Here is a 21,087-nt window from a genome sequence, read left to right as displayed (position 1 = left end):
TGAATGCCATAGTTAGAGCTTCTTTTGACATGCTTCAAAGTAAGAGCCCTGTAATACTTATTTCTGCATCTAGGCTTGTTAAACTGAGACCTGAACATCCAAGTGTAGCCACAGTATACAGTCAAACCTTGGCTCCCAAACGCCTCCGTTTTGGAATGTTTCGGCTCCCAAACGGTGAAAACCTGGAAGTAAATGCTTCAGTTTTCAAACGTTTTTTCGGAAGCTGAATGTCCGACATGGCTTCTGCTTGAGTGCAGGAGGCTCTTGCAGCCAATCGGAAGCCACGCCTTGGTTGTTGTTGAACATTTCGGAAGCCGAACAGGCTTCTAGAATGGATTACGTTCGACAACTGAGGTTTGACTGTACAGTATTGTTGTCATCCATCTGTCTGGAGGTAGAGTCAAACCACTGCATTAATAGCACTGAAGAGACCTCTCCAGGGCGCAAGCCTGGGCATTGTGTATGGAGGTCCTGGGCTGCCCAGATGACAAGACTCCCCTCTTGGCCTCACTGATGTGGTCCAAAGGAAAGCAGAGGAATAAGTTTGGCACCAGCTTGGCTGCAGCTTTGCTGGAAGGAGAACAAGGAAGGCACCATCCAACTGTCTTGGGGACTCCGCTCTGGATTTGTGTAGGGTTTACTCCTTAGCCTTTTCTTTTCCCAAAGGTGTCCCATAAGGCAGTGGAGGTTTAAGGTAAGAGTTTCCCTTCTCCTAGGTGGGTTATCTTCCCAGGTTGATATCTGAACTTCACTTCCCTCTACAGCATGTGTAAAAACCACCTTCTTAACCGTTGGATCCGCTACAAGTTTCGTCTGCTCAATCCACTAGAGCAGGCACCCCCAAACTTCGGCCCTCCAGATGTTTTGGACTACAATTCCCATCTTCCCCAACCACTGGTCCTGATAGCTAGGGATCATGGGAGTTGTAGGCCAAAACATCTGGAGGGCCGCAGTTTGGGGGTGCCTGCACTAGAGCCGTCTTCACACGCAGGGGAAATTCCTATCTCACAGAGGGTTTGAGACCCTTTGGCTACCCTCACCTGGTTTAGCTGGCCAGTCAAAACCATTCCTGGGGTGTGGTCGCTGTTGCATGATGACAGCTTCTAGGACCCAAAGGTAAGAGTTGAGTACAGGGTGGGGATCAAAGGTGGGCAAACTACTCCAGAAGGAGCAATATGTGTCTACACCAAAGGTACTCCTCCTCCCCTAACACCCCAGCATATATATACACCCCAGTTATAACACCTTCATGAAGTTGGTCTCCTTTCATTGCTCTTGCACGTGGAATCAAGACTGCCCTTAATAAACCTGGTACACTCAGAATAGTAGCATTCAATTTCTAACAAGAATCAAGCAGTCATTGCTTGATTAAGAGACACAAAACTGGACTTCTGCCATTATATATGTTCAATATGGGTAACTGGGCATTTGCGGCAGCTGTGTTAAATAGAGCTGGATAAAGTAGGAGCCTAAAAGTCACACTTCTTAATGTGATATGTAGGACTTTGGGACTCATTTACTGTGAGATCCTTCAAAGCTGCAGGAGTCAATCTGGGAGCTCAGGGATTCCACTCCAGGCAATGTAGTACAGTAGACAAGTCCCACTTTTCACATTACAGCAGAAGCTGGGAGAACTGAAAAGGTTCTCATCCATGCCTCATTTTCCTACTCCTATAAACATACTGGCTCAAAGGCAAACTGAAAATGGCTTCCTCTCTCTCTCTCTCTCTCTCTCTCTCTCTCTCTCACACACACACACACACACACACACACACACACACACACACAAGCAAAGCGAAGGGTAGAGTACAGTTCAGTGCACAAATTATGTGATGCAAACCTCAAGAACAAAACAAGTTGCCTGCAGGGAAGCAGCAGCGTTCAGAATTCCTGCAGTTTAATAAAAATGTCACACAACGGGGTAAGTGGACTCGCTCTCTCTTTTACCCTGACCACCTGCTGGAAAAGCAGCTTTGCTTACTGCTTCATTATCCAGGCTGTTGCTTTTGCCAGTACTGTATAGGTCTGTGTCCTGCAGGACTGCTCTAGTCTGGGGTGGTTTTGTGGTTGTGGTTGTGGTGGGGAAGTAACATTAGGTTTTCCAAGTTCCCTTACTTGGAAGCCCTTTTCTTAAGCAGTGCTGTCATGCCCCTCTTACGTTCTTTCGTTTTGGCTTTTAGGCGTATTTCCGAACTGGGTGTGTGTGTGTGTGTGTGTGTGTGTGTGTGTGTGTGTGTGTGTTGCACTTGTTTGACTGCTGAGAGTCTTACTACCAGACTGCCCTCCTTGAAACAGTTGCAGGTGCCAAAGCTGGGTCCTCTTTTGAGGATTTTGTCCAGCTGTAAGATTTGGGGTTCACCAAGATGCAACCACACAGCTCTAGTTATAGGAATTGCAATTTTGACTCTCATGAAAGTCAATGGCTATTTTCCCTACAGACTAAGAGAACTATATTTTCTTTATTTAGCTACCAGGCTCAGTTCAAGGTACTGGTATTGGTGTCCAAAGCTTTTATTTCAGGGTTTCACAAACTTGGGTCTCCAGCTGTTTTGGGACTACAGTTCCCAGCATCCCTACCCACTGGTCCTGCTAGCCAGGGATGATGGGAGTTGTAGTCCAAAAACAGCTGGAGACCCACGTTTGGGAAACCCTGCTCTATACCATTTGGAACCACGATACCTAAAAGATCATCTCATCCAATACATAACCCCACACATCAGCACCTCATCAGTGCATTCTGCGAGAGGGCATCCTGCAACCACCCCCCCTATCAGGAGGTCTGACATGACGTCAGAATTGGGCCTTTAATGTGGCAGCACCTCCCCTTTGGAACTCCCTCCTAAAAAAAAGGTAAAGGACGCCTGGACGGTTAAGTCCAGTCAAAGGCAACTATGGAGTTGCGGCGATCATCTCGCTTCAGGCCGAGGGAGCCGGTGTTTGTCCACAGACAACTTTCTGGATCATGTGGCCAGCATGACTAAACCGCTTCTTGTGTAATGGAACACTGTGACAGAATCCAGGGCGCAAGGAAACACTGTTTACTTTCCCGTCGCAGCGGTACCTATTTATCTACTTGCACTTGCGTGCTTTCGAACTGCTAGGTTGGCAGGAGCTGGGACAGAGCAATGGGGGCTCACCCCGTCATGGAGATTCAAACCGCCAAAGCCCAAGAGGCTCAGTGGTTAAGACCACAGCGCCACCCCCATCCATTTGGAACTCCCTCCTATTATATATCAGACAGATGCCTTTTTAGCATATGGACATTCCTCCTTCAATAAGCCTTCTTTATTCCAGTTGGTATCAGCATTGAATTGATTTTATGTGTGAGCTGCTTTAATCTCTCTTTCTATATGTGCGTATGCACTTTTTTAAAAAATGCTTTCATATGTTTTAACTGCTTTTATCTATGGAACTGTTTTATATGTTATCATACAGGTGTGTCGCTGTCGTTGTCCCCCACTTATGTGGGTGTTATGTCCCAGGCCTCCGTGCACCCCCTAAGCACATTTGCTTGCTCTCTCCACACTTGAGTTGAAGCTCTGGGATTGGCAGGGAAATCGCCAGCTGATGTGCTACCACACGTGTCAGCTACTAGGCAGGGAGGCTGAGCAGCCTAAACAAAACTCTGCCGCACCTCTGGTCTCTTTGGGGCTTCCTCCACCCTCACTGAAGTCCTCTTCAGGGTCCAGGGAAGGTCTCCTTATGAGCCACGAGGACTCTCCCGCTCTCCCTTGCCTCCTCCTCCTCCTCCTTCTTCTTCTATTTCCTGGTTTTTATCTATCTATTCATTTATTTCCCAGCACTGCACGTATATGCACGTATTGTAAATTGCTTTGGGGGTGCCTCACGGGAAGAGATCAATTAAATAATTTAATAACAATTTACTTAGCAGTAGCTACAAATTAAAATAGGAAATGCACAAAGCACTGCTGTGTTCTAGGGATACTGCAACTGTATGAAGAGGTCACATCGTCTGAACAGAATTCTCCCAGAGAGATGGATACCATTTCTGACGCTTTGTGTTATGCCATGTCATACTAAAGGCAGCTTGCTCCAGGGCCAGCCTATTCGCCTGCTTATTGGTGCTCATGCAAATTAAAGGAAAGCCGAGACATCCTTCCATGACTAACTGCCTGGTATGAGGATCTGCTGTTCCTGTGGTACGTAGTGCTGCTGTGTTCTCATTTCCACATTGGCTTTAATTAGTATGCATCCAGCTCTCTGCAAATATTGGCATCCCCTTGCTTAAGGGAAGGAAAGGGTAAAAAGAGCAAGCAGCAACTAGCTTATTAAGCAAACAAATCCAGCATGCAGCTAGCTAGCCAGACTGATTATTAGTGGCTTCAAGCTGATGTTTGTTAAAGCGCTACACAATTTAATTGACCCAACTTTGTACTTCTATATTCCAAAATGTTAATATCTATATTGGATTGAAAGGAAGCAGATTCAACTTAGCTGACTCCTTCTCAGAGACTCATTCCAAGATGCTAATTACAATTTCAGCAAAATCACTATTTTTTTTTAATCTCTCATTTTAAAATGCTTATGCCTCTGCTTCCTCTTTACTCCCTTTTGGGGACCCTTAAGGACAGAGATGTCATTTTTCACTTACTTCAAAAGCTAACTAGGTTCCCCTGAAAACTCAAGCCTTTCCAAATGACTATGCTTTAAATAAAGGTAATGTGTTTTGTAAAAAAAACACCTTGTAAAAATTTAAATTTGCAAACTACAAAGTTAACTGAAAGTTAAGCAGGACACAAAAGTGCCTTTGAACTCATGCCCATAATCTCAGACCCCATCAATTCCACTGGGAATTGCAAACATAAGAGTAAGTTCAATTTGCAACATTATTTTCTCGGGGGGACGGGGACTAAAATGTAAGCCATTCCTCAATTTTCAGAGTTTGTGACCCACTGAAAAGAGAAAACGGACTCTTAATAAATTATAGACTAAGCTTTATTATGAATAGTATTAAAAGTTAAATATACATAATAGCTTCACAAATGACAATTTAGGTTTAAATGCCTGAAATATAATAAATCACTGTGGAATGCAGTGAAAAATTAGAAGTAACATTAACACAGACCCATGTTTTACTGTAAAGCTGAACCTAAAAGGAATAAGAATTGCCTCTCCCACTGAACTGGTACTGTACGCTTAAAATTGCTGCACTCCCTGCAATTAGAATGGGGCAAAATTACTTAAGCAGTTGGGGCAGAAGAATGACCAACTGGATTATGGAAAAGAATGATGGAGAAAACTGGTGGCAGTCTTTTATTTACCAACACTGGTAAAGAGATATTCTTTCATAACATACCAACCCTAGCTTGGAAGATAACCTATATGATGAATTTCTCTAGGTGGGAAGCATTACATATATATTGGCCTACAGTTGCACATATTCTGTTGATACTTTTAAATTTTAGGTGAAAAACCAAAACAAAGTCCATTTTAAAACGGCTAATTATGCCTCTTCCTCATTAGTTTCTCAACTATAGACACAATATTTCATCTTAGAAGTGCTGATATTATATAATACCTGCTCATTTTGAAGGGGCTTGTGTGGAAGAAGATTAAACTCACAAGGTACCCTAAATTATAGCTTGGGATACTTCTCCCAATTTATTAGTCTTATTGACTTAATTTTAAACCAGATTCTTCTGAAAAAGCATTTCTGAGACAAGCTTAATGGAAAAAACCCTTCTGATTTGTAACAAGGAGAACAAAAAAAATATGACACGGCATATCATAAAAAATGTTTGGCCTAGTTCAGCCTTCCCCATCCTACTGCCCACCAGATGTTGTTGGACCAGAGCTCCCATCATCCCTGACCAATGGCCATGCTGGGTGAGGTTGATGGTAGGTTGAGTCTAACATCTGGAAGGCAAGAGGTTGGGAAGGTTAGCCAAGTTCAAACTGATTAGACACAACTAAAGGGACAGCTGCCTTTTGAGTTACAAGCAAAACAATACTTCTCTGAATACAATACTAGGAGACAATCCAGAAAATGCTTTTTTTAAAAACTAAAAGGAAAAAAAGAGCATCCAGCAAACGTTTGCAAGCACCAACTATCCAAAACCAGCACAGATTTATTTATTTTTTAACTGCAGTATCTTCTGACTTCTCACATCTCTTTGGTTGGAAGGAATAACTACCTCTCCATCACCTTCTTAGTGGAAGTTACAGTTTAGGAAGGAGGATAAGTAATGGAGGGGAGGTATTTCATAGATGCCAACTGCCTGCTGTGTCTGCCTTTTCTTCTCGTTGGAAAGTGCTCCACTCATGCAAGCAGCCTTTACACACACATACACCTTCATGACTCAAAAGTATCTTCTCTCGGGGGGAATAAAGGCAACAGCTTCTCACGTTCTTTGCTTGGTCCTTAAACCCTGATCTGATGGTTCAGTTTTGACTCCAACTGCTACACTTGCTGTATGACCCACACTGGCCCCCAAATCATCAGAAATGTGTGGGAAAGGGTGGCACGGACAGATCTTTAGAACCTGAACGCATCAGTTTACACTTAAGGAATTGGCGACCCAAGGACGAACCTTTAGTGTGCCTTATACAAATACCGTAGGTTGTTTCTAAAAAAGGGGTCATATGCTAGACTTGCTCTGGTGCAACAACTTAAGCAACACGACAGCTCATGTTTCAGCTTATTAACTGTTCAAAATGGTGGAGCACCACTATAACCAGATGGTGAATAAAAGGGGGAAACATTCCCTTGAAGGAAGCAGACTAGCACTTTCTGCTTAAGGAAACAGCTCTGCCTCTAGTCTCCACAAACAATACTTCACTATAAATGACATTCTGAGGATTCAAGTATTAACTCATCTGCTCTGCAAAACTGCACAAGTCAGTAGCTTTGAGGGACAAAGGTGTTTCACCGAAGTCTGGCAAAGTGCTGCTTTAACTGTTTGATTAGTTGCTTCGTATCCACGTGCTCTGGGAAAGCTTCTTCAGACTTCTGACCAGCTGCGTAACTCCTTTGGATATCTCCAGCCTGCAAAAAAGACACACAGGCCGAAGGACACAAACATGTCATCAACACAATTTTTTTTTACTAGGTTGCTCACACCCCAGTCTCTTTAATAAATTCCAACTCCCAAGACACAATCCTGACTTGGCTCCAGTCACTCACACCCTCATTTATTTCCATGGATTACAGTAATGCATTCAACAGGAGACTGTTTCAGAATGCCAAGAGTTCTGACATGAGTCAATAGATCAGACCTCAAATCACCACTCTTTTATCTTTTATACGAAGGAGGAGGAAAACATGTAGAAATGAAATGCCCATAAAAACTAGTGATAAAAAATACTGCTGCCTTCCCCAACGCTACTAATATTGGATATCTTTAGGATACTCAGGAATCAAAGTCTTGTGTCTCTTTTGTAGGAAATGCATACTTTTTGTGTGTTCTGCAATTTGTTTTTGGGCTCAATTGGCAGTGCTTTAGAGTCCCAAACTTCCTGGGACCAATAGATCTCAAGCGTATCTACACCCAACATGACCCTGCCCAAGTACTCTGGATTAACAAAAATGATCTACAAAACGTAAGCTACATTTAAGAAAACCACTTGTGAAACCCATCATTGGAAGTTTGAAAATGCTTTCCCAAAACTACAAATTGTCATACAGAACTTCCCTTGATAACCTAGAGAAAACCGTACGCTTCCTGTGCCTATTGGAGAGAGAACGAAAGCATAAAGCAATGGTGTTACCTTATCAGACAGTACAGCAAAATTGAAGTGTGGCTCATACATATGAGGCGCTATCCGGGCAGCAGTCTGCAGAAACACTCTTGCCTGAAGAACAAGAAGCAGACACACAACTCACCTATAGAGTTGTCTAGGGATTTGTCTAGACATTCCTACTTTTCATTTGTTATACAGTTGGGACAGTCAGAATATAGTGCATCTTAACTAGAGGGCTGGTGGGGTTTGGGTGGTAAAGTTGTACGTTTCCGAGCACAATTCAAAGTGTTGGTGCTGACCTTTAAAGCCCTAAATGGCTTTGGTCCAGTATACCTGAAGGAGTGTCTCCACCCCCATCATTCTGCCCGGACACTGAGGCAAGGCTAGGAGGGGGTCCCAGCTCCATGGCCAACTGAACTCTGCTGTCGGGCAACCCTCCTTCCCTTGCACACTTCTGCTGAGCAACTTGTGGCTCGCTCTTAAAGCAGCCTCAGAGCACACGCCATGCCACAGCCTTTGCTGGGCTCTTAGCATTGCTGCCCCACTCACACAGGCTTTTGGCGTGCCTTAGAAGCAACCTTTTTCAGCCTTGGGCCGGTCCACCGTCCCTCATGTGGGTCAGACTATATATTTTTTTTAAAAAAATGAACAAATTCATATGCCCCACAAATAACACAAAGAAGCATTTTAAATAAAAGGAAAATAAAAAAATTCCTTCAGTAGCACCTTAAAGACCAACTAAGTTTTTATTTTGGTATAAGCTTTCGTGTGCATGCACACTTCTTCAGATACGCTGAAATAGGAGTCCCCAGGCGCTTATGTAGAGAAGGGGTGGGGAGGGGGTGGGGAGGGGAGGGGGTATCACTCAGAAGGGTGGTGGAAGTGGGTGATTGACTGACTGATAGCTGTTGATGACCGAAAACGACTGCAAATGGTTTTGCATGAAAAAGCAAGGGTTGAGACAATGAGATGGCTGAAGATCGCTTTATCATGTATAATGAGATAAGAATCCAGTGTCTCTGTTCAAACCAGGTCCCTCCATGGTTTTGAGCTTGGTGATAAGTTGTAATTCAGCAACTTCTCTTTCCAGTCTATTTCTGAAATTCTTTTGTAGTAAGACAGCTACTTTGAGATCTTGTATAGAATGTCCTGGGAGATTGAAATGTTCTCATATTGAAGTGTTCCCCACACAAGCATACAAAAAAGAACAGACCCAAAAAAGAAAATAACAGAACACCACTAGTCATCACATACAGCTCCCAAGTTAAAACAGTACAACGCATCATCAGAGATCTACAGCCTCTCCTGGACAATGACAGCTCCCTTTCTCAAGCTCTGGGAGGAAGACCTTTCATTGCCTACAGACAGCCACCCAATCTTAAACAACTCCTCACCCACAATAATACAACCACCAGACTTAACATGGACACTGGTACCAGAGCCTGCAATAAACCCAGATGCCAACTTTGCTGCCACATACACCCAGACAACACCATTACTGGCCCCAACAACATCCAACATACCATCTCAGGACTATTTCAGGACTATTTAATTGCTCATCTTCTAACATTGTGTATGCCATCAAATGCCAACAGTGCCCTTCAGCTCTCTATATTGGACAAACAGGCCAAACCCTACGCCAAAGGATAAATGGACATAAATCTGACATCAGGAACCAGAAGACAGAAAAACCAGGAGAACACTTCAATCTCCCAGGACATTCTATACAAGATCTCAAAGTGGGGGGTGACAAAAAATTTTGGCACCCGGGTACCAATTTACCTTGCTACGCCACTGAGTGGCACCTGCCCTGTGGAACGCCCGCCCCCCCAGATGTCAAAGAGAACAACTACCAGACTTTTAGAAGACATCTGAAGGCAGCCCTGCTTAGGGAAGCTTTTAATGTTTGATGGATTAGCAGGCACGTCCAACAGGTAGATCGTGATCTACTGGTAGATCACTGGACATCTGTGGTAGATCACCGGCTCTCCCCAAAGAAGCTAAACAACTTTGGCTCCCCTAAAAAAAAACCCTGCAACCCCCCAAAACAGGGCTTTCCTCCTCCCTAAAAAAGCTCAACAATTTGACCTGAACCCAAAAAAACAGGCCTTTGCTTCCTAAGAAAAGCTCAACAACTTTGACCTGAACCCCCCCCCCCCCAAAGGGAGTAGTTTTTAACTCTGTGAGTAGATCGCAGTCTCTTGGGAGATGGCCACCCCTGGATTACTGTATTTTAATATTTTGTTGGAAGCCACCCAGAGTGGCTGGGGAAGTCCAGCCAGATGGGCATAGTATAAACAAATAAATAAATTCTTTTGATTTTGCATACCACCACTTTACCTGATGTTTGAATAGTTTTATTGCACACTTTATTTTCACACGAAATCATTGTATCCCAGTTTTCCCCTAGCATACTTTGTACCCTATATTTCTCAATCCCTAAGACTCTTTTCTTTATAATGTGACTTTGATTTTCCTTTGATTTATTATGGTTTGCATCTTTCATAAACCAAAATAAATTTGCTGGTCTTCTGCTGATAGTTTAAATACATTTTCTAAGCTGATCTCAGCATTTCATCATATTCTGTCATAACCCTCTCATCCACAGGGGAAATTAAGGTTCTAGTTTCAGACAAGGGTCCATCTAGCTCAGTTTAGGTACATGGATTGGCTGCAGGACTCCATGGTTTCAGACATAGGTCTTTCCAACCCTGCCTAGAGGTGCTAGGGAATGAACCGGGGATGTTCAGCATACAAAACAGTTCTCTACCACTGAGCTACTGCCCATTTCTCAAGTGGGGCTGCTGTAACATTCCTCAACATTAGCAACTGTCAGTGTTAGCAGGAGATGTTATGCAATGTTATATAATTTTATAAAACATTATATGCACCCACACACATGCAGCCTACTCTGAAATTAGCATTATCCACCAAACCCTGCAAATGTGCAGTTTCCTTCCCTATCTGCTTACCCTCCAGCTTTATTCTTGCAGGATGGCGAAGGATTAGAATTGACAAATGTTCTGTCCTTTGAAGTGCTTGGACAGCAGAATTCTTATCTTAGTGTTTCCCGGAGGCTCACGGAAAAAGAGATTGTCACAGGAAGGCATGAAGGATGACACACTGTGCATATATGTGACCCCCAATTCGCACAACACTCAGTTGCCCAGCCTAAGCGCCAAAGAAATTACCAGCATCATGATCTGCTTCTGAGAAACCAGAAGTACAATTTATGAAAGCCACAGATCAAGCAAACATGGGGTGGAATTTGGTGATGGATTTGTGTGTGGTTTTTTTTTTAATAAATGTTGTCACAGAACTGCTACTTCAGGATTCTAATCACATCAACTTTGGTTTCTAAGCAGCAACAGGAAAGTTAATTCAAGGTAACAGCAAGGATGTGCACGGTATGCATGTTTCCTAGAAAACACATGGCTGGAAATAACTTAAGAGCAGGGCACCTAACCTTGTTTTAGCCAAGAGACACAATGACTCACAGTCAACGCTCTGAGGCCTGCATGGTAAAGTGAGCATGGCTGGGATAGAAAAGGAGGTGTGGCTGATGTGGAAAATGAATACCTTTAATTTTCTTTCTATTGAAAGTCAGGCTGTTCACTTCCTTATTCCCCTTCCTCAACTCATTTGCATTTCTTTCATTTTTTAAAAAATGTTTTTTCCCCTTATTATGGTTCCTTCAAAATCCCTCCTCCCCTCAGCCAAAATTTTCCCAAATACTTGCAATTTGCTTACCAATGAGATTAACAGGTGATGCTGACTTCAATACTTTTATTCCCTTCAGTTGTTTCTATTAACTTCACTTCTATTAATTGCTGGCTGGCTGCACTGTTTGTCCTGCTTCGATGCCTTTGGCAGCACTCGGGAATAATCATTAATCATCGGCTGCTGCAGGCATCACAGTGGGAGGGATAATGCAACCAGCAGTTAATAGAAGTAAATTGAAAGGGCTTTTAAGGAGTAGGGCTATTAAGAGCACACATAGAAGCAACAACAGGAAATAATTGATTAGACATTTGGGTTTTTTTTAAGAAGCCCTGGGGCTTTTCTTAAGCTGGAACTCACCAGGACTCAGTTCCGGCACCTCTCAGGAGGGCGCTATTGCCATTCTAAGAGAACAAGGCAGGTGTTCATGGTGAGTGTTCCAGCACCTCTTTTGCTAGAAAAATAGCTCTGAGAAGCCCCAACTTAAGTTAAAAAGCAGCAAAACCTATCTAAGGGCACTTGTGAAAGCCCAATGAAGGTAATTAAACACGGAAAATTGGTTTTGGGGAGGTCTGCAAGCCACCCCAAAAACCCCTTGGCAGGCTGTTTGTATGCTGCAGTCTAGCTACCCTTGACTTAAAGGCACTTCCGATTACGAAGAAGAGGTCATTGCTGAGCGGCTGGGTGGGGAAAGTGGGGTGATTTCTAAGCTTCAGGAGGTAAATCTCAAGCACATGAACTGCAAATGCACTGAAAGCTTCTTGAAGCCAAGTGACAATGGTTTTTTAAACAGCTTGCAACAAGCCACTTCTTCTTTCACTGTTATCATACCTTAAGCTACAAATGAAGCCTAAGCATAGGCCAACTGAATATGGCTCTGTAAAACTGATCTTTATCTATCACTACAAGGAATGCAGGAGTACACTTGAATGTTGCCATGGCAATTGCTAGAATATTTATATAGTAGCCTCGAAAGCAACTTGCTGCTTAGAAACAGAGATCTAAGGACTGCATGTTGTACTGTAGCTTATCTGCTGAAAATTTTAATCCCCCCAAAACACTTTCACTATTCAATTAAGAAATTCATCAATCTTGTTCACAGTCAACCAAATGGCAAGTCGAAGGCACACTTTATTGACGACGTTTTCAGAAAGGTGCATGCAATTTGAGTAATGACAGATATTTAAGATCTGTCGGTTGTATCTAACAAAGTTGTCCCATTAGCGCAAAGACTTCCACCTGCACTATGGAATTTCATCTCCCTCTCTTCCCGCTATGCCTCCCCAAATCTGTTCTGGGTTTCCTCGCAACACTCTGAAGCAGATCAGAGGGGTTGCAGGAGATGTACAAGGAGAGGAGAGGGAGAAAAGCACTAACAGGATGATTTGTTGGATACAACACTTCATTTGGATTTGCCCAAAAATGTATTAATGGTACAAAATAAATGTTATGTATGTATTTAATTCTTGCATAATGGTGACTTCTTAATGTGATCTGAGCAACTAGCCCTTTGACTTCTTGTGATCTAAGTATCTCAACAGACATTCTCTAGTCTAGACATTTTAGATGTTCACTAAAGAAGCCAGCATACCAATTCTGAAGTCCTGTCCCAAACTATAAGACATTGTAAAGAAGAACAGCTTAAAGATTATTCCAACACTATCTCTTCATTGTATGTGCAACAATCCAATGGTGCAAGATCCCACTCCATTTCCAAAGCTCCGGAGACTCCCAAGCCTCTTAACCCTTCATTCATCTCAAGCAACAACTACCCTGAAACAATATGTACGCTACTGTTTTCCTTTAGAGCAGAATACCAACCTGCTCTATGCGGCCTTTCTGCATCTCCAGCACAGCCAAGTTATTGTAAGCTTCTGCATGGTCATTGTTGTTGGCCAATGTAAGTTTGAAGCACTGATAAGCCAAGCTTATATCCCCTATTCCCTGAGAAGGAAAAGCCAAAAATACATAATTAAAAAAAAAGTTGCCATCATTGTCACCCTTTAGCGTAACCTAGAAACAGAAGCAATAGAAGGACTATGTATGTAGCTCAAGTCCCGAACCACTTTATTTTCCCTTATTTCCTTGGGCGGCCATTGATTCCTATGGATAAGATTATGCTGCACTTGAAGGCAATATTAAGGTGAGAAAACCTGCTCAGACACAAATAGAACCAGCCTCCTTCCACCACAGAGATCTTGCTTGGGGAGGGGACAGTGTGTGTATACGCATATGAGCTCATCCATCACCATGCCTGGCATATTCTACTAACCATTTTGTCATGCTCTAGTCTAGAGGAAGAGTAAGGATGTGGTTGGACTATAACTCTCGTCACTCCTGATATCAGGATTTAAAGCAGGGAAATTCTGAATGCAAAGCACTTTCACTACTGCTGAGCTCTGGTCCTTGGCTACATGCAAACTCTAGGCTTACAGACAATATGCTGCTGAATCCCACAATTGCTCCCAGCGACTGGCAGAGGGCACTGATTTATGTGTGTGGTGTGTACGCATCTCAATCAATTATTGCATATCTTTTAATACACAGAGATGTGGACAACGTAAAGAAGAAGTCTTTTGAAGTTACTCTGGCATAGCATTGTACTGCATTAGGTTGATTCAGAGCCAGGCTTTAATACCAGAGCAGTTTTTAATGCTAGGATTACAGCATAGGAAATAGTGTGTCCTTGAAAGGTGTGTGCAGGGTGTTTTGCCACAGAGGAACAAAAGCTTGTCCAGAAATACTTTGATATGGCTTGGGCTGGGGGACTTTTAAGTGCAAAGGACAGCTTTAAGCAGCCTTCTGCTGTGCCATTCTCTATTTTTGTTGCAATTCCCTCCTATTTCCTTTCCTGTCTTCCCCAATATTCACATAGATTCTGCTATGTAGAAAGCAAAAGCACTCCTCCTTGCATCCTTTTGATCTTCAAAACTAGGTCTGTATCCCTAATCTAAGCAGAAACTGGGCGGTGTTATTGACTTGCAAATAGCTTTCTAGGATAACATTTCATTGTTTCCATACAAATATTTCAATGAAGTATGCTTCACTAGTACTAAGCTCTTACCACAGCTACGTGTCCCAAGTTGTACCACACATCTGCAGCCTCCTCCTCACATTCAGCAAGAGAGAGGGCACGTTCAAAGGAGCTGAGAATCATGTCATACTGCTGGGCATAGAAACAACAGAGGCCCAGGTTGTTGAAGAGCTGGCTGTTATAAATACCCATCTGCAGGAGCCGTCTAGTTCAAGAGGAGAAAGAAATGCTTTTCTTTTGTAGCATGGATCATGAAAGCAACTTATATATTGCATGAACGCTACTCACATAATTTTTAGTAAAAAAAGAAGCAGGTATAAATAGTAATTTGACCCTTTGCTGTGGCATGATTTCTTTCCACGCTACCCGGCAACATCAGAAAACCAAAACCTCACGGGAGAAACACAGCCAGAGATACTTCCCACACTATTGCCAACCCTCTTGAAAAAAAATGCATCAAATAAAACAATGAGAAAGAACTGCAACATGGGACTCTTCCCACCTGGCATGAAGTCCACCTGTACCTCTATTGACAGTGATGGGTCTTGGAGCATGCCCAAATTACACCCCTGCTACTTCAGAGGGAGTTCATCTCCACCCAGAAGAAGCAGCTTCCCAAATTCCCAGACAAGGAAATAGCCTATCCACAGGACCTCTGTGTCTTGGTCAAGAGTCAAATTCAGCATTCACAGCAGCTTCAACACCCACTTTCTAATATAGAAAGCTGGCCTTAAAATGATCAAGTGTCACTATTGTAAAATTTATATTGAAATGGGTGAAATTATTATGTGGCACTCATGTATTCCCCCCCAACCCCCCTCTTATCTCCCAAAAGCAAAACAATTTGATGGGACTTTTCTAAATACTGTTCAGCCATCATCATCATCTCCCATGAGGAATACCTCAAAGTAGAACAGTCAAACAATGCAACCCCAGAAAGCACTTCTGTTGTCATGAAGTCTGGGGTTTCATCAGGTCCAAAACATTTCTAATGGCATAACCTTTCAAATACCAAATATACCTTTGCAATATCTAGAAAGTAAAGGGGGGGAAAGCTTTCCCCTTTGTTTCTGGGTTTCTGCGGAGGCTCATTCTGTCCAGCACTCAAGCACACACCTCTTTGAAATTTTATTTATTTATCATATAAAATTATATCTCATCTTTCTGCCAAAGAGCTTTCATCAGACAACAAAGCCACCCTTTGTTCTGTGGAGTCATAATTGCTACAAATGGCTCGCAGAAACTGCTGGGGAAAGCCCAGAAAAGGAACTGAAGTGCATTATTTAGGCAGAAAATCTATGTTCCGGATAAGAGGAAAAACAATTTTAACATTGAGAACATTCAGAACACTTAACAGAAAAAGGAACACAAATGTTTGCCACAGCCTTTGGAGATATGTGGTGAATTAATGGGCTGTATACTACAGGCAGGTAGAACTAATAAGAGCTGCTCAGAAATAAGGGACTAATTCTTCTAGTGCATTTTGGAGAAAAGGCTGTATAGAAACCTATTGGGGATGCTTTATACAAACAGGGCTACAGATCCTACACAGGTTCCTTCTAGGGCTATCACATTAGAATTCTTGCAAAGATACCATCTAGTTGGCCATGCTCCCATCCCCAGATCTACACCAGCCATTAGTTTTCCTTTTCAGCTGACATAAGACTTGAATAAATGTACATGCACATCCTACCTGTAAAACCGCAATGCTATCTCCGGCTGGTCAGAATAAAAGTGATTACTTCCAATGCACGCAATGGCTTCCACATGGGTGTTGTCTTGTTTTAAGACATCTTTATAGCACTCTGCAGCTGCAGAAATGTTATTCATTTCCTACGGATGGGAGCATTGACACATTATAAGAGTAACTTTGGTATATACATAGAACTGTAACAGTAATATTTCAAATAATAAACAGAGACCAAACGGAACAGAGATTATACAAGTTTTATTAGACAGTATACAGCACTCCCAAGTTTATATGCCTTCTTGCAAATTGCCTCTTCTTCACATGCCTCTTTATTGCCAAAGAGGAACTATACTGCAGAGCAGTAATTTTAAACAGCACTCCATATGTTTTCTCCAAGCCTACTCACAATAAGTAGCCATGCTATTGGGTTTCTCTTGCTATTTATAGGCTGCAACAAGGTAAACAGTACCGCATAGTAGCATCAGTTTCCTATAGCACGGAAACACACTCTATTCTGATTGACAGAGCAGGTTAGGTAAACAATCATGGACAAAAGTTTTTTTTAAGGCCACTTAAAAGCTTGGTTGTGAAAGTGTAAGGCACTGGCAAGCCTCCCTGGGGCTACAAGCCCAGTTGCCTTGATGTAAGTGCCATTAAACTTGATGGCACTTACTTCTGAGTAGACACATTCACATTAGAGTGGTTGATCAAAGGCCAAGGTGCTCTCCCAGTCCTCTGCTATCAGAGCAATTCCACAGAAAAGGGAAAACGAAAAGCACAATGTGGAATGTTCACTATAGTTGCCCTGAGCTTTTTCTTTTTAAAGGAAATTGTAAACAAAACAACATTTCAAATTCTTTCTGAAACAATGTTTCAGCAAATGTTAGATGGTAGTTGTTAAACAACTGTTCTCTGCATAAATAGATAATAGTGCCTAGCAAAGTGAAGACAAGGTTACACATCAGACAAAACTCTTGAAAAATCTTGAATTCAAAACCATCTACATCTTCATTATAAAATAAGCATTGCAAACCCGTTAATAGCATTAACAGGCTTTCATCTTAAAACAGATGCATTGCATTCCACCCATCTACTATTTTTATATTGCTGAATGACCCTCCTCCCCTCTAGCGCCTTTTATTTTACAAGTTGGCAAATAACTGTTTTCAAGATAGTGGCTATCTTTTTTTAGCTTACCTTGAACTATTCTGTTTATTATGTGTGGAATGTTTATTCAGAAATAAATCTCCAGTAACTCTTTTTAGAATACTAACCTTAATTTAAATTGAATGTTTATCTTTGGAATTTTATCTTTTGTGAACTCCTTCAATGAATGTTATATTCTGTAAGCTCCTTCAAGGATATGGGGAAAGTATTTTTAATGTATATATAAATAAATACTGAAAAGGTTATACTCTGCTGACAGTGAAGTGAAGTGATTTACTGCAGGAATTCTTACCAGCATAAATGAATCCCCAAATGACAAATACTGATTAACTCAGTATCAGTCTATAAAAAAAGTCCTTCTGACAGGTTCTTTGCTTGCTCAAACATTTGTTTCTTCTGTTTGATGTGAACAACAAATGCTAGAGTAAGACAGAGGACTACAAGGTCAATATCAGGCGATGCCTCACTGGACTAAATGCAGATTTGCCTTTGAAGTTGTTTGAAGCTAGAAAGACAATTGCAACAGAACTCGGAAGGAGTGTGAACTGAATGCAAAAAGCCCCAGGTTCTATCTATACCATCTTCCAGTCTGAAAATGTAGAGAACCACTTCTTGCCAGTGTAAAACACATCAGAGCCAGATGGATCAATGACTTGACTTTCTGTATCATAAAGCTTTCTATGTTCCTATATTCCAGAATAAGACTACAATAATGGGTAGGCTTGGTTCATTCTTCCGTCAAGCACTGAATAATCTGAATTGCATTACAACATGCTGGAAATTAGTGCAGTGAATTTTTGAGGACAAAAATGGGCACATTGAACACTTACCTTTGTTTAATAATAATAATTTATTTATACCCCACCCATCTGGCTGGGTTTCCCCAGCCACTCTGGGCAGCTTTCAACAAAACATTAAAACAGAAAAAACTTCAAACATTAGAAACAGGGCCGCCTTCAGGTGTCTTCTAAAAGTCAGATAGTTGTTTATTTCTTTGACATCTGATGGGAGGGCATTCCGCAGGGCGGGCGCCACTACTGAGAATGCCCTCTTCCTGGTTCCCTGTAACTTCGCTTCGTTTACAATAGAAACTTGTTTTACATACCTCGTGGATCCTGGCAATACCACAAATGAGGGAGACTTCTCCAGGAAACCGATCTAATCCTTGCTTGAAAACATTTAAAGCTGTCAGAGGCTGATCTAAGCGGGAATACACCTGAGCAAATAGATGATGGGTGCATCTGCATCAATGGCTAGAATGATTCTAACATCTGACAAGTAGCTGTTTGTTGTATAAGGTAAAGGTAAAGGGACCCCTGACCATTAGGTTCAGTCGTGACCAACTCTGGGGTTGTGGCGCTCATCTCGTGTTATTGGCCGAGGGAGCCGGCGTACAGCTTCCAGGTCATGTGGCCAGCATGACAAAGCCACTTCTGGCGAACCAGAGCAGCACACGGAAACACCGTTTACCTTCCCGCTTGGAGCGGTACCTATTTATCAGGAGCTGGGACCGAGCAACGGGAGCTCACCCCATCGCAGGGATTCAAACCGCCGACCTTCTGATCAACAAGCCCTAGGCTCTGTGGTTTAACCCACAGCGCCACCTGCGTCCCATTTGTTGTATAGGTGCTGCATAAAAGTCTCTGAACAAGGCAGCATCAAGGAATAATATGAAAAGGTGGAAAACTGCCTCTCCACACTTTCCAGGACTCAACTCAGTTGTATGCCACGGAGTCATAGCTCCATTCTCAGTGAAGAACTACATGGTGGAAAAAGCTCAGGGCTGCCAGGGAAAACACCAAGTTTCCCTCTGCTTGGGCCCTAACAGATTTAGCTAGAGGAATAGGCATATAACCTGTTATGCAGGTGAACTCAATATCCAACCAATTTCTTCAAGCTGCACGGTGTAAAGATATTGTTTTGTGAGAGCAAAACTTGTTGAGACCACGCATAACAGTGAAATAACATGATAAAATATGTAATGCTGACATGGCAAACAGAAGAACAGAAAGTCAGCTGTCACTGGTGTTCTCATTAAATGTAATAGGCAATAAAGCAGAGCACAAAGTGGTACAAACAGTACCCAACTCTTTTTGCAAGGAAACAAATTACTATGACTACAATAGCAAATCCTCCCAAATTTTGCACTGAAACACAACCGTCTCCTTTGAAAAGGCACCCTCAGCAAGAATTATGTGACTAACAGGATACAGAACAGCTTGAAAATGTGTCTTCGTAAAAGCAATAGAAATAAGAACACCAGGATCACTGCATTCATTTGCCAACTACTCCCTACTGCCTCTTCTATTGACAAACAGAAGTAATTGCTTCCTGGAGAGAAGGAATAAATGAGATTGGCTAGGTTCTTTTTTTTTAAGGCATGCTAGACTCTGACCATCTCAAAATGATATTACCAATAAAGGAGGTCATTTTAAGCAGTTTTACCACAACAATCTACTCTCAGAAACACTCATTTCTATATGTCAGTCTTATACTGCATCTAAAGCAGTCTTCACTGTAAATTTCTGTCTGTTTATAAGCTATATAAGCTGTTGCTCCCAAAGGATTAATCCCAGCAATGCCTGCATTAAAAGGTTTTTAAAATGTCTGCATTGTGCTTGTCCCGTTTCTTCTCAGTTCTTTAACACCTGAACCTATTTCTCTTTCAACAGCTTTCCATAATTGCTCCCCTCAATATAAACACATTCAGCGACAGATTTACATATAAAGGAAGATTACATGGTAACCCATCAACTATTCCCTCAACCTGATTCTTTTCAGGCTGGCTCAGCAGAAACCCCTTTGGAAAAGGCTGGTTTAAACTCGAGCTCTGCTGAATGATGATGGTCTCAAATACCTAGCACATTGGATAGTACCTTGTTAATTCTGAAAAGCAACATATTGGGGTGGGCCACATAACTAAGCAAGCAATTCAATTGTTCTGTCCCTTCAGTGGTGCGCACCACTACAGGTGAAAAACCATCTCTGCTTTTACCCACAATATTGTACATATAGCTAATTAGACATGCTGGGTTTTGCATAAATAGGGGAGGGGGGGTGACAATACATGTGATGGCCGAGGAAATCAGTGCAAGTTTGCTACTTTCAGCACCAAGGAGTATTACAGATACCAGAATTGCGGTAAGAGTGATGGCATAAGAGTTATTAAGCCTAGAGAGTTATTAAAACTAACCAAATGCATGCAGCTAAAAAGGAGATCTAGAAAACTGCATTAGTAACTGAAAAACAAAGCCAAACAATTTTATTAACAAGAATAGATAAAATCCTTGACCAACCTGTAAAAAGGTTAAAGTATTAATATTTTGAAAACATTCAAATTCAAGAGCTTCAGCTCTGCCTTCACCGCACTTCCAGGTTACAGTTTCAAACTTTTAATCTGAAATGATTAACTTTTTCATTGAAAAGTCCAACTTACTTTTGCCAAATACAGTACTGTATCTACCATATCCTGTTGTCTCAAAGCGGATTTAAATTGTGTTTCTGCTTCACGATATAATCCTAGCCTGAGGGGGAAACGCAATAAAAGGTATAACAAAACTGTAGAAACATGGCAGGGGAGAGATTACATTTTTATAAATATTCTAAATTAAAAAGCACCATCAAGGTGGAAAAATAGGACATTGGAAATTAAAATTTCAGTCTTCTCCACCTCCCCTTGAATTGATCTTGCTAAACCCTGTCAAAAGAAGTAGATATCCCATGGTGGGGGAACAAGAAACTCTCAGCCTGTCTTTTTCTGCTTGGACTTGAGTAA

The 21,087-nt window shown here is 42.0% G+C and overlaps 1 protein-coding gene across 1 annotated transcript in view; it reads right to left on the bottom strand.

Annotated features, from left to right (window-relative positions):
* Positions 1–4,938: 4,938 nt before the first annotated feature.
* The window catches only part of TTC8 (tetratricopeptide repeat domain 8), a 34,081-nt gene continuing 17,932 nt past the window's right edge, over positions 4,939–21,087 (bottom strand). The window contains exons 8-14 of the mRNA XM_035107491.3: positions 20,749–20,836; positions 18,418–18,528; positions 16,149–16,288; positions 14,486–14,660; positions 13,243–13,365; positions 7,729–7,812; positions 4,939–7,006 (exon numbers count right to left, since the gene is read on the bottom strand). Of these exons, the coding sequence (XP_034963382.3) occupies positions 6,887–7,006; positions 7,729–7,812; positions 13,243–13,365; positions 14,486–14,660; positions 16,149–16,288; positions 18,418–18,528; positions 20,749–20,836 (841 nt within the window). The 3' untranslated portion in view covers positions 4,939–6,886. The remainder of the gene's footprint in view (positions 7,007–7,728; positions 7,813–13,242; positions 13,366–14,485; positions 14,661–16,148; positions 16,289–18,417; positions 18,529–20,748; positions 20,837–21,087) is intronic.

Source organism: Zootoca vivipara, chromosome 1 (genome assembly GCF_965207765.1).
Source record: "Zootoca vivipara chromosome 1, rZooViv2.hap1.1, whole genome shotgun sequence".
In the NCBI taxonomy this organism is placed as follows: domain Eukaryota; kingdom Metazoa; phylum Chordata; class Lepidosauria; order Squamata; family Lacertidae; genus Zootoca; species Zootoca vivipara.
The sequence above is the reverse complement of the archived record's forward strand: the minus strand, read 5'-3'. Positions and strand labels throughout refer to the sequence as shown.